The sequence below is a fragment of the Pituophis catenifer genome, unplaced genomic scaffold (genome assembly GCF_029215685.1).
Source record: "Pituophis catenifer annectens isolate HBS135680 unplaced genomic scaffold, rPitCat1.0.hap2 SCAF_16, whole genome shotgun sequence".
NCBI lineage: Eukaryota > Metazoa > Chordata > Lepidosauria > Squamata > Colubridae > Pituophis > Pituophis catenifer.
In genome coordinates this window covers 10,004,758-10,019,228 of record NW_027256896.1, presented here as the reverse complement: position 1 = coordinate 10,019,228, position 14,471 = coordinate 10,004,758, and the positions used below count along the sequence as shown (strand labels likewise).

The window sequence follows — 14,471 nt, the reverse complement described above, 5'->3', positions numbered from 1 at the left end:
TAGTTTAATGAAAAGAAGGACTAGGGGAGACATGATAGCAGTCTTCCAATATCTCAGGGGCTGCCACAAAGAAGAGGGAGTCAAGCTATTCTCCAAAGCATCCGAGGGCAGGACAAGAAGCAATGGGTGGAAACTAATCAAGGAGAGAAGCAACTTAGAACTAAGGAGAAATTTCCTGACAGTGGGAACAATTAATCGGTGGAATAATTTGCCTCTAGAAGTTGTGAATGCTCCAACACTGAAAGTTTTCAAGAAGATGTTGGATAACCATTTGTCTGAAGTGGTGTAGGGTTTCCTGCCTGGGCAGGGGGTTGGACTAGAAGACCTTCAAGGTCCCTTCCAACTGTTATTCTTAACCTGTAAATTCTAAAGGATGAGAGTTAACACTTGGGGCATAGAGTTTTTATTTTGTATTCCTAGGTCATAAGGGGAAAAATAAGTATCAATTTGATATAGATCTTACACTTCATTGGAAAGTAATTGAGATGTTTACAGTTTGCCATTCTTCCTAGAGTACCGGTGCGGCATGAAATTTTAGCTATGTTTTGTGGCATTGAGAATGAAATCCACTCAAGCTTGATCTGCTTTCGAAATACAAGAGTCCTGAATTAATGAAGGAATTACAAGATATTATTCTGTGCGATGCTCCTTGTCATACAGGTCATTTTTTCCCCCCTAGGGAATAATTCAAGGCATTAAATATATTTTCTTTCAAGGCAGAGTGCAATGACACATTTTGTTAGTAGAAGAGAGGCAGGGGTGAAATCCAGCAGGTACTGACAGGTTCTGGAGAACCGGTAGCGTAAAGTTTGAGCAGTTCGGAGAACCAGCAAATACCACCTCTGGCTGGCCCCAGAGTGGGGTGGGAATGGAGGTTTTGCAATCTCCTTCCCCCAGGAGTGGGGAGGGAATGGGGATTTTGCAGTATCTTTCCCCAGGAGTGGGGAGGGAATGGGGATTTTGCAATCTCCTTCCCCCAGGAATGGGGATTTTGCAGTATCCTTCCTCCATGAGTGGGGAGGGAATGGGGATTTTGCAATCTCCTTCCCCCCAGGAGTGGGGAGGGAATGGGGATTTTGCAGTAGCCTTCCCCTGGAGTGGGGAGAGAATGGAGATTTTGCAGTATCCTTCCCCTGCCACGTCCACCAAGCCATGCCCACAGAACCGGTAGTAAAAAAAATTGGATTTCACCACTGAAGAGAGGCAATCTGAGTGATTTGGGGTTGTGTGGGGGTGCAGGGAGTCACTTGCTTCAGGTACTTTCCTGATTTCGATTGCATAAATTTCTATAGTGGAAAGATTATGAACTTTCAGAGTTTTAAAATGGCCATTAAATTAGCCATTTAGGACATCAACCCCAAAACTGCTGCTCCACAGAAGTATAAGACCTTCAAAGAGGTGAATGAAATGTCAGATTCGATTCTTAGGGCGTACGGACAAGCCTTGAAATACCATCAGTCTTCCCTCCTAGTTGTTGTTTTCCACTCTGACAATCAATTTTATTTTTCTCCTCCAAATTGCTCCCACGTTCCCCATATAGTTTCCTTCAAACCTGGCGGGCTCCAGATGTGTTGGGAGTAGAATTCCCCGTGGCCAGGCTGGGTATCGGTTCTGCTTCTTTGGCTATTAGCTTTCTTTCCCGAATGCATAAAGACCCAATGCCATCTCTGTGGAATATTTTGAATTTATGTTAATTGCTTTAAAATGACTTTCTGCTTTAGCTCATCAGCGTTAATGCTACGTTGATGCTCCCCTGATTTCTAATGAGTGGATGTTGCAGAATAACGCAAACAGAAAGGAGCACCTAGCCTCCTTGACTTTTCTAAGTTCTACATTTAGGCAAGAAAAACAAAATGCACAGGTACAGTATAGGTGGTACCTCGCTCAATAGTAGCAACTGTGAGAGGGATCTTGGAGTCCTAGTGGAAAACCATTTCGATATGAGCCAGCCGTGTGCAGCAGCTGCCAAAAGAGCCAATACAGTTCTAGGCTGCATAAACAGAGGGATAGAATCAAGATTACATAAAGTGTTAATACCACTTTATAATACCTTGGTAAGGCCACGCTTGGAATCCTGCATCCAGTTTTGGTTGCCACGATGTAAAAAAGATGTGGAGACTCTAGAAAGAGTGCAGAGAAGAGCAACAAAGATGATTAGGGGACTGGAGGCTAAAACATATGAAAAACGGTTGCCGGAATAGGGTATGTCTAGTTTAATGAAAAGAAGGACCAGGGGAGACATGATAGCAGTCTTCCAATATCTCAGGGGCTGCCACAAAGAAGAGGGAGTCAAGCTATTCTCCAAAGCACTTGAAGGCAGGACAAGAAGCAATGGGTGGAAACTCATCAAGGAGAGAAGCAACCTAGAACTAAGGAGAAATTTCCTGACTGTTAGAACAATGAATCAGTTGCCTCCAGAAGTTGTGGATGCTCCAACACTGGAAGTTTTTAAGAAGATGTTGGATAACCATTTGTTTGAAGTGGTGTAGGGTTTCCTGCCTAAGCAGGGGGTTGGACTAGAAGACCTCCAAGGTCCCTTCCAACTCTGTTATTCTATTCTATTCTATTTATTAATAGTAATAATCTATTCATATTTGAGCGTGGCTAATCCTCAATTTATAACCGTCCGTTTAATGAATATTTTGCTTAACTCTTAAACTTCAGAAATGAATGCTACTGCCAGGGTAGAGCTGCAATGTAATATTAGGGCTGCTATTCCCAACCATGATTCTGTCAGGATTTTTTCTATAATTCCAATAACACTTCCTTAATTTGCTTCCAATGGGTATTTCCTGCAGATAGAAATGTTTTTCTTGCATCTGCGATACGGTAAGAAAATAGAGAAGATTTTGCATGTTCAAAGATTGCTCTCTGCCCACTTGTAATTTGGCCAGTCAAATTAAGATTCAGGAGCTATAATCCTCCATTTATTATTCTGAAATTCTCGCTGCCTGTTGCCTTGAGCTAACTTGTCCGCTGATGTTGCTCTTGCAGTGACTTTCGAAAAGAAAAATCCCTGCAGATGGAAACAGAGTTCACGACAAGAGTAAAATGAAATAATGCCTTACACAGTGGTGAAATCCAATTTTTTTTACTACCGGTTCTGTGGGCGTAGCTTGGTGGGCATGGTGTGGCTTGGTGGGCGTGGTAGGGGAAGGATACTGCAAAATCTCCATTCCCACCCCAGGAGAAGGATACTGCAAAATCCCCATTCCCTCCCCACTCCTGGGGGAAGGATACTGCAAAACCCCCATTCCCTCCCCACTCTTGGGCCAGCCAGAGATGGTTTTTGCCGGTTCTCCAAACTACTCAAAATTTCCACTACCGGTTCTCCAGAACCTGTCAGAACCTGCTGGATTTCACCCCTGATCTTACAGCCGATGCAAGCAACACAAAATTAACCAGTCGCTACACTTGAAGCAACGAGAGGCAGGATTTGGTTGTGCATTCTGCACTTCATTGATGTATGTATTTATTCATCCGTCCACTTAGTGATTTTTCTATGGCCATCAATTCATCATGACTCTTAGCATCCAAACGAGAGCAATCACCAAAATAATAGATATCAAAACAAACAAAGCAAATTGGCAGCCAAGGATGCTAATTCTGGATCTCGCTCCAGAATCTAGTCCACTGCCTGTGAGGGAACGGCCAGGTTTTTGAGCCTTCAAAAAAAAAAAAAGCCAATAGGATTGGAGCCATCCAAACCACATCAGGATGGAGACCAAGCTGTTCCACAATGACAACAGTGCAAACGTTTGAAAAAGTCTTGAGGTAAACATGTTTTACTTCACATCTAACATATGGTCAACCATGTGCCAGAAGGTCTACCACGCAGAGAAGATGGCTTCTGGCAGTCCTTCCCATGTCCTCTTCTAACTGGATCGTCTCCATTTATCATTTTAATAGAGGCGACACGATCACCTATGCCAAAAGGAAATCTCTGGGATACATTTTGGATTAAAATTGGCAACTTCTTCCTTTAAGCAAAATCTGTTTGAAGGTATGGTAAGCCAGGATGGAAAGGGTAGCGGTTGGGCCAGAATCTGAAATTCAGAAAACTGTCCTTTTTTCTCTTTATTTCTGTCTCTCAAGCAGCAAGTTGGTGGGAAGGAGGCAGTTAGCTTTGATCAAAAGTCTGATTTTCAAAGGAGGTTGGAAGTTAAGCCAAGTGGACTCTGGATTGTCCACTTCTGATTCTCCAAAGCACAAGAGAGCAATGCGAGAAGCAAGGATCACATGGCTTGAGTTCCTGAACAGAAAAGGGGGCAGAGATGCTGTGGGTCCCTTGGTTTTATGCCCTCTCTGGCTTTGAACTTCCTGGGCCCCCAAAAGAGTATCCTGATTGGTTGTCAGACTCCCAGGGGGTGGGGGTCTTAGCTGGCCTTGCTGGCTGATGTAATCTTCCCAGGTGCCATGTGGTGAGTTTCCGTTGCTAGATGGGTCCTATTGTGTTAGTTTCTGTTGCTAGATGGGTCCTATTGTGTTGCAGATGATGGTCCTTTGACAAAGGATTGGGTTTCTGCCTCTGGGCCATTGACAAAAGGGGGGGAGGCAGGCAGGAAGGTGGGAGCTGCTTTGTCTTTAAAACATGTTTCTCCATTTCTCATCCAAGGAAACATATTCTGCCTTTTTAATATTTCCCAAAATATTTCATTCTTCTAGGAAAGGGGTGGGTGCTAACTTCCTACAATTGGAAAGATGGTTTTTAATGGTGGACAGGACCACATGCAGGGGCGGGTTCTACTTATCTTTACTACCGGTTTGCATCGCGCATGCGCAGATCATCTATGATGACGTCCGGATCAGTGGGCGGAGCCTCTTGCCCATTTTACTTCCGGTTCTCGCGAACTGGTCCGAACCGGGGGCAACCCACCACTGACCAAATGGTATTTGGTCCTGGGCAAAAAGCACATGGTTGAGAGAGAGACAGATTTATACCCTCTGTTGGGCTTTGAATTTGATCTTGTATTCTGATTGGTTGTCAGACTCCCATGGGACCATGGAGGGACAACTCTGTAGGTTGTCTCTTGAGTCCCAAGCTTGGTTGACTCTTGCTGGGTGATGATGTAATGAAGGGGCTTTAGGCAATTCCTATTATGGCTCTGCTTGAAAGAGGGATTGATTGATTGATTGATTGATTGATTGATTGATTGATTGATTGATTGATTGATTCGATTTATATGCCGCCCTTCTCCGGAGACTCAGGGCAGCTTACAATGTGTTAAGCAATAGCCTTCATACTTTTGTATATACCTGCTTAGTAGGGCTTTCGCCCCCCCCAAGCGGTGTTCTTTTTTATACAGTCAGCTTATTGCCCCCACAATCCGAGTCCTCATTTTATCTACCTCAGAAGGATGGGAGGCTGAGTCAACCTTGAGCCTGGTGAGATTTGAACTCGCAGTAATTGCAGGCAGCTGGCAGCTAAGTGCTACTTAACAGCGCTTTAGTCTGCTGCGCCATCAAGGTAGATCTTTGTTATGTAGAACAGACTGGCCCAGGACTTAATGGCCCATTGACAAAGGTGTGTGGGGAATGAGTTTCTGCCTCCCCTTTAGGGGATCCTAAAATATCTCATTTTCCTAGGAGAGGGGTGGGTGCTAACTTCCTACGTTACATTTCATAATTTTATCGAGAGCAAAGGCTGCTCTTTGCAAACATGCATGCAAGCTGTCTTTTGATCTTCACCTGCCGAGCACTAAGCAGATTTTTCCCCTGCATTCAACAAACATATGATCTTTTGTGATCCAGTCAACCCATCTAACAATCTTGGAGGTCTCTTTGTCACTGTTAAACATATTATAGCAGAAAACATTCCTTCAGGATGTTTCCCTGTCTCTCTTCATATGCTAAATTTCTCCCCTTAGTAAATCCCTGCCAGGAATTGAATGAAATGCCAAAGCTTTCAGCTGCTGTGCCATAGAAACAGCATTGAGCCTTCAGAATGAGTAATGGACCACAGCCGTTTCTTTGACAAATAGCTTAGTTTTACGTTCAGAAATAAAAAAAAAAAAATCGGGAATGGAAGACCGTTTCATTGCGAGGGCTGAGTACATTCAAGATTTCAGAATTAAAACCTGATAACGTCTAATTACAGATTAACAGAGTTGGAAGGGACCTTGTAGGTCATCTAGTCCACCCCTCCACCCCCCCAAGCAGGAGACTCTACACCATTTCTGACAGATGGCAGTCCAATCTCTTCTTGAAAGCCTCCAGTGATGAAGCTCCCACAATTTCCGAGGGCAACTTCTGTTCCATCGGTTGATTGTTCTCACTGTCAAAAAAATTCTCCTTATTTCCAGGTTGAATCTCTCCTTGTTCAGTTTTCCTTATCTGGCCTTTGGGTGTCTTGGAAAATAGCTTGACCCCCTCCTCTCTGTGGCAGCCCCTCAAATATTGGAAGATGCTATCCTGTCTCCTCTGGTCCTTCTCTTCACTAGACTAGCCAGCCTAGTTCCTGCAACTGTTCTTCATATGTTAATTGTGTCTTTGCTTATTAAAACTGTTCAAACGCAGAGGCTGTCTCTTTCTCATCAGCAAAAGGTCACCTGCTTTCCACCTCATGCTATGTTATACAGGTAGTCCTCAACTTACGACCACAATTGAACCCAAAATTTCTGTTGCTAAGCAAGACAGTTGTTAAGTGAATTTTGCCCCGTTTTACGACCTTTCTTACCCCAGTCGTTCACTTTGCAAGTTAGTCACACCGTTGCGAAGTGAATCTGGCTTCCCCCCACCCTCCCCCTTGACTTAGCTTGTCAGTAAGTCGCAAACGGGGATCACGTGACCCCAGGAGTCTTCAACCGCCATAAATATGAAACCAGTTGCCAAGCGTCTGAATTTTGATCACGTGACCACGGGGATGCTGCAATGGTCGTAAGTGTGAAAAACAGTCATACATCACTTTCTTCAGTGCCGTTGTAACTTTTTAACGTTCACAATCACAAATGAACTGTTATAAGTCAAAGACTACCCGTAATGCTTCTTATAATGATGGAATGGCAGCTATTATCGCTTTGTTCGGTAAACCACGGTTAGTAAAACTGTGGCTTAATTAAGATGCATTCCCAACCGATGACTTCTAAAATGATTCTTGCTGTGACACATGAGCCTCCTTTGAAAGCCAGGGGAGTGTATATGTTACGCTTGGCCCATCTTATTTTAATAAAGCATCATTTAAATCGATGTTGACGGGCTGGATTTTTTTTAACTGTTAACAAAGAGATTACACCAAAGAGGGTTGCCAACTTTGAAGATGTACGATAGCAATTAAAGCGAGTTCTCGGCGCTTTGCCGTACGTTTCCTCCTTCGGAAGACTTCCTCCTTCATTTGGGGATCGATTCGCCTCCTAAATCCTGAGTTGCTGCCAAGAAAGAACAAAAAAAGCATATTTAATGTCCGTAACGGTGTCTTTCTGGTTTTTGTCCTTGTTTGCTCTTTTGTTTCATTTTGTTTCTTTTCCTTGTTTTCCCCTCTCAGGAACTGAGAACAGAAGCAATCGGAAGACCTCTGGAGATCAACGAAACCGAGAAAGTGATGCGCATTGCCATCAAAGATATTTTGGTAAGGATGAGGGGGTTTTCAACACAACGGCTTTGTTAGTCAGTAAGTTGCCTATTTTTTGCTGTATAGATCTGTCATGGCGAACCTATGGCATGCATGCCAGAGGTGGCACGCAGAGCCCTCTCTGTGGGCATGCATGCCGTCGCCAGCTGCTCTTCTGGTTTCCGGTGCGCACATGCACACCAGCCAGCTGGTCTTCACAACCATGCGACTAACTCAGGGGTCAGCAACCTGCGGCTCTGGAGCTGCATATGGCTCTTTCACCCCTCTGCTGCGGCTCCCTGTCACTCAAAATATGCGTCACAACCACCAATGTGCAACACCCACCGGCACGCAATTTATTGAGCTTTTCAACCCCTGGCAGGGCAACCATGGATAAATCCAAGAAAAGAAAAGTTTCGGAAGAAAACAGAACGTTTAATTCAACTACATATGCTAGTTTTATGGCCGCTCAAGAAATAGTCAGGCACGGGAAGGGTTTTGTGGCTCCCGGTGTTTTCTTTTCTGTGGGAAACGGGTCCAAATGGCTCTGAGTTTTTAAGGTTGCCGACCCCTGGACTAATTTAACAAGTGCAGGGATTCACTTAGCAACCGTGGCAAGGATGGTTATAAAATGGGGCAAGATTTACTGAACAAGTGTCTCGCTCAGGAACAGAAATTTTGGGCTCAGTTGTGGCTGTAAATCGAAGACTACCTGTATTTGGACTTTTTTAAAGATGGTTTTCCCATATCTTCCTTCTCGAATTTACCTCAAGGAGCTTTTTCGTCTTTGTCTTTCTCACTCTTACCCACCTCACGTCCACCTATAAGTAGAGTCACAGGTGTCACTCTGGGTGGCCTGCAATAGAATTGGCAGCTCACCTCAGCTGCGTGTGATTCCTTCATACACACCCTTTTTTTTTTCCTTTTTTTCCCCTTTTTTTGCAGGAGCAAGTCCAGAAAACCAACGACATGCTCAACAACGTGGCCGCTGATGAAGCCAGTTTGGAGGCCAAGATCGAAAAGAGGAAATCAGAGCTGGAGAGAAACCACAAGCGGCTGCAAACCCTGCAGAGCGTTCGGTAGGTGAGGAGCTGAGGAACCGTCGGTCCCTCCCAAGAGTTAATTGAAGGTTCATTGTCCTGCAATGAGGTGGTAACAGTTTGACCTCCCAGGGCTGCTGTAATGCCCGGCTTCCCCGATTCCTTCTAAGGTGCTCTCTGCAACGATGGGATGTTTTTTAATCATCCTTTTGCCTGGTCATGATAGATAGATAGATAGATAGATAGATAGATAGATAGATAGATAGATAGAGATGGATGGATGGATGGATGGATGGATGGATGGATGGATGGATGGATGGAGATGATAGATAGATAGATAGATAGATAGATAGATAGATAGATAGATAGATAGATAGATAGATGATGGATGGAAGGAAGGAAGGAAGGAAGGAAGGAAGGAAGGAAGGATAGATGGAGATGATAGATAGATGGAGGGAGATAGAGGGAGGGAGGGAGGGATAGATGATAGATGGATGGATGGATGGAGATAGAATAGATAGATGATAGATAGATAGATAGATAGATAGATAGATAGATAGATAGATAGATAGATAGATGGATGGATGGATGGATGGATGGATGGATGGATGGATGGAGGGAGGGAGATGATAGATAGATAGATAGATAGATGGATGGATGGAGGGAGGGAGGGAGGGAGGGAGGGAGGGAGATGATAGATAGATAGATAGATAGATAGATAGATAGATAGATAGATAGATAGATAGATAGATAGATAGATAGACGGAGACAGGAAGACAGAGATAGCTAGGATAGATAGATATAGATATGTTTGTGTATATGCATGTATGTTTGTGTATAGCATATGTATAAGTGTGTGCATGAATGTGAATGGGTGTATATATATATTTTCTTTTGAGAGTGGGCATCAGTATGAATCTGCTAGGATGCTCACAATAAAATACAACAATAAAGGTTATCTCATCTCACCTTATCTCATCTTATCTCTTATCTCTTGTCTTATCTTTTATCCTACCCTACCCTACCCTCTTTCCAGATGAACAAGCGTAGGCTACTCTAAGATTTACTCAGTCATTTTGGCTTAAGCTTTCCATGGTAATGACTTTTAAACCCACCACAAATTATATTTTTTTAAAAAAAAAAAAACACGGGATCTTTTCAGCAGGCAATTTCTTTTCAGCAGCTGATGGTACCCCGCAAACTTGAGGCTTCAACTACAGACTTCATAACCCCCAGGAACTCCAGCCATGTTTCCTGCCCTTGGGACAGATCAGACCTGATGTTGGGCAGTGAAGAATTGATGGGTGCTTGTCATCCAGGCTATATATTTTGAGGAGTCCTCGTTCTCTGAGTTGGTTGTTTTCTTGCAGAGGTTTCATTGCCCAAACTAGGTAACATCATCAGTGCTTCAGGTCAGGGGTCCCCAACCCCCAGGCCATGTCCTGGTTCTGGGACATGGCCTGTTTGGAATCAGGCCACACATGAAGTGGGTGAGTACATGTATGTGTTGTGGTCCACCAGGAGAGCTGGTGGCAGACTCCAACAGTGAGGAGGTTGGGGAGGAACATGGGCCAGTCCTGGAGTCTGGGGAAGGCTCTGATGAGGGCTCTGCATCGGAGGCAGAGAGGGGGCCAGGGACGGATGCCAGTTACCAGCTGCCTTTGGAGTCGGACATCAGTGGGGCAGAAGAAGAGCTGGAGCCTGTTCCCAGTGTGCACATGCGCAGAGCTGCCAGACGAAAGGAACAGCTGAAGAACAAGGGTCGACTCGGGAGTAAGGCCACAGGTGGACGATGAATGGCGCCTCCCAGAGGGAATAAAAGAGGAGTGAAAGGGGAGTTTTCAGAGACAATTAGTTCGCTTAATTGGTTCGTAACTCTCTTAGACTCCTTGCCAAGTTTTGAAGATATCGGCCTGGCAGCTGTCCAAGCCAGATAAGGTCCGTGACTGTGAATTCTCTCTTGAAAGACTTTGCTGAGTGGGAATGAGAGGAATTTACAGTCACTTAATAAAAAGGGGTTTTTGTCGGGGGACAAGGAGTCTGCTTCCTGCTCTTGGGAAGCCTAGGTCAGAACAATATACAGCTCCGCTTGCACACATGCCTGCCACTCACACAGAACCCTCCCCTTCCCCCCCCCCCAACTGGTCTGCCAAGCCAGAAATGTTGGGGACCGCAGCTCTAGGTAACATCCCAGCACCGATGATGTTACCTCGTTTGGGGTAATGAAACATCTCCCAGCTAGTTATAACCAATAAATCATGATGAAATAAACCATGGCTTACTGCAATGTACGAACCCAGCATTATTGTTTTGTCCTTACCAGCCCAGCCTTTATGGATGAATATGAGAAAATTGAGGAGGAGTTGCAGAAACAATACAGCTGTTTCGTGGAGAAGTTTCGTAACTTGACACACCTGGAACAGCAGCTGGATGACCAGCACCGCATGGAGCAGGAGAGATTTGAGGTGAGCATTTCTAAATATAGCTGTACTCGAACTGCTTCAGTCAGAATTTCTACCGTGCGTCTCCCTAAGCACCATTCTGTTATCTGCTGTTTGATCCTAATTATTGGATATGCTCAGTGCTGGAGCTTGATTCTGTATTCTGTAATCCTCAGGGTACTGATTTTCATCTTTTCAGAAAACTGCCCTCTTTTCAAAGCATAGCCAAAGAGCCATAAAAATAAAATTATACGATACCTTTAAAAATCCCCACTTGGGTGATGAGAGACGCTGTGAATAAATGGAAATATAGTAGAGTCATTTGTAATTGTGAGCCCTGTTTTTCTCAGCAATTATAGTAAAGTACATTGACCCATGCACTGGACTCTAGTTGTGTAATTCATCTTTTTTTATTTTTTTAAAAAAATGGCCTACAGACATTTTAAGGAATTATAGAAATGCTTTGGGAATGGGTAGGTTACCGTAATTATTTTACCTGTCCAAGCCAGTAACTTAACTTTCTGCAGTGAGATACCGTAACAGTAACAGAGTTGGAAGGGACCTTGGAGGTCATCTAGTCCAACCCCCTGCTCACGCAGGAGACCTATACTAGGGATTCGAACCGCCGAACTGCCGACCTTTCTGATCGACGTTCAGTGTCTTAGCCTCTGAGCCACCTAGTCAGGGTAATACATCTTTGGCACATTAAACTTTGCCTAGTTGCATATAAAAAAACCCCCTACATTCACAGCAATATCGAATAGAATAGAATTTTTTATTGGCCAGGTGAGATTAGACACACAAGGAATTTGTCTTGGTGCATATGCTCTCAGTGTACATAAAAAGAAAAAAAATACATTTGTCAAGAATCATAAGGTGGTGAGCCTTGGTGGTGCAGCGGACTAAAGTGCTGTTAAGTGCTAGCACTTAGCTACCAGCTGCCTGCAATTAGTGCAAGTTTGAATCTCACCAGGCTTAAGGTTGACTCAGCCTTCCATCCTTTCGAAGTAGGTAAATTGAGGACCAGGATTGTGGGGGCAATATGCTGACTTTGTATAGAACAACACCGCTTAGGGGGGCCCGAAAGCTCTAATAAGCAGGTATATACAAAAAAAAAAAGTATGCAGGTTATTGCTGTAATGCATTGTAAGCCGCCCTGAGTCTACGGAGAAGGGCGGCATATAAATTGGACTAATAAATAAATAAATAAATAAGGTACAACACAATGATAGTCATAGGGTACAAATAAGCAATCAAATCATACTAGGAAACAATCAATATAAATCTTATGGATGCCAGCAACAAAGTTACAGTCATGCAGTCATAAGTGGGAGGAGATGGGTGATGGGAACGATGAGAAGATTAATAGTAGTGCAGACTTAGTAAATAGTTTGACAGTGTTAAGGGAATGATTTGTTTAGCAGAGTGATGGCATTCGGGAAAAAACTGTCCTTGTGTCTAGTTGTTCTGGTGTGCAGTGCTCTTTAGCGTTGTTTTGAGGGTAGGAGTTGAAACAATTTATGTCCAGGATGCGAGGAGTCTGCAAATATTTTCCCAGCCCTCTTTTTGACTCGTGCAGTATACAGGTCCTCAGTGGAAGGCAGGTTGGTAGCAATTGTTTTTTCTGCAGTTCTAATTATATTCTAAATATATAATAATATATTCCTTTATAAACTAAGGAAACTACTACTCTTAATCTTACACTAGTGTACATTTACTTTCAGCTTTCCACGTGGGAATCATAGATAGAAAACCACACACAGGCACAAAATACAGACTTTTAATATATTTATATTGTATTCTTACATAAACAGATGTCCTTAATTCTTATTATAATGAGTTGGTCTATAATATTATGCTTGTTTTCTTTAGTTGAGTTTAGTTGAGTTAAATTGACTTTACCAATTCTGTTCTTGTGGTTTTCTTCTACATTAGTTGTAACTTCATAAATCAATACATTTATAGAAGAATTTTGCAATTAAAAGTTCAGGTGTCTTCTTCAAAGAACTTAAAGGCACTTTGGAATCTTCATCCCAGAATGTCTTTAAAATGTGGTTAGATGGCCATCTGTTTGAAAAAAATAGCTTTTTTCTTTTCTTTTTGCTGTACTAATTGCTTACCTTTTCAGCATATTTTCCAGAATTTTTTTACTGCCAATGTTGGGAAGTCATTTATTCCAGCCCTTTTTGGAACTGCACTACAGTCTTTTCTAATCATTATCTCCTTCTTCATATTAACAAAGAAATTAGAAATTGCAATCTTTGTAATGAACATTTACTTCTGATTTGCCTTTTCTTTTTTTTTTTTCTTTTTTTTTTTTGCCGGTTTAGCAAACACTTTAGTAAACCTGGTGCAAAGAAAATAATATCCTCTGGCCTCTAATTTCTTGAGAGGATCAAGATACTTGGTTTTTGTTTGTTTTCCTGGAGTGTTTCAAAGAATTTTGCTTTTTTTTTTTAATCCTTGCCTGGGGGAGAAATGAATGTTTAAAAGGTGATCTACTTCTAATCTCTAAAACGCTTGGCAAACACAATGCTTTGTGTTTTTGGCTCTTATACCACAACTGGCGATAATGGATAGATTACATTTTTAATTGGAAAAGAAAATCAAAGATTGAGCAAATATTTTCTCATCTGAGACCCTCTGGATTACATACAACAAGCTTTTGAAAAGTTTCTCTTGCCATTTGTAAAAGACAATGAAAAGAAATTGCATTCAGTATTTTAAGTATGTAATCACGCCTATTCTTTTTTTGTTCTCTGTAGATTTTTTTTTTTAAAAAAAACCAATGGTACAGAATAGGACTGCAGTGATTCATTTAACAACTGTGGCAAGAAAGGTCATAAAATGGAGCAGAACTCTCTTAACAATTGTCTCGCTTAGCAACAGAAATGTTGGGCTCAATTGTGGTTATAAATCAAGGACTATTTAGAGAATTTACATGGCCACCCACTCACTCTCAGAGACTTACAGAAAATGATATGTATATTGTATGATATATATGTTATCATGATATATGATATAAGTTAAGAAGGTATTTCTCGGAGTCTTCAGATATGACATCAACAGATGCCCCATAATGTTGCATTGAAGGCGCTAATGCTCAGCTCCATCCAGTCGCCCCAATTCTACCCCAAATTAAAAAATTGCAGGATTGTAAAAAGGGAGTTGCATTGAGGGCTCTGAGTTAGAACCAGGGGTGGGCTTCAAAAATTTTAGCAAGGGGTTCTCTGTGTCAGCGTCTCAGCACTGACATAGAAAAGGGAGGATGAAGCCTGAACTTTTGCCTGCTAAATCCCTTTGAAGATTCAGTCTCCTCAGAGATGAGGAGGGGGGAAACATTCCTGTGAACTGACGGAAAAAGGAATCAGGAGAGTGACTTGGAAGATAGCCAATGAGAAGCAGAGAATTGGGGATCGGAAAGGGAGGGATTGGGGGGCAAAG

The 14,471-nt window shown here is 42.8% G+C and overlaps 1 protein-coding gene across 2 annotated transcripts in view; it reads left to right on the top strand.

Moving 5' to 3' along the window:
- Nucleotides 1–14,471, top strand: part of CLUAP1 (clusterin associated protein 1) — a 52,748-nt gene that overhangs the window by 15,085 nt on the left and 23,192 nt on the right. For both annotated transcript variants that reach the window (XM_070955088.1, XM_070955087.1), the window contains 3 exons: nucleotides 7,481–7,564; nucleotides 8,492–8,625; nucleotides 10,910–11,051. In XM_070955088.1, the coding sequence (XP_070811189.1) occupies nucleotides 7,481–7,564; nucleotides 8,492–8,625; nucleotides 10,910–11,051 (360 nt within the window). The remainder of the gene's footprint in view (nucleotides 1–7,480; nucleotides 7,565–8,491; nucleotides 8,626–10,909; nucleotides 11,052–14,471) is intronic.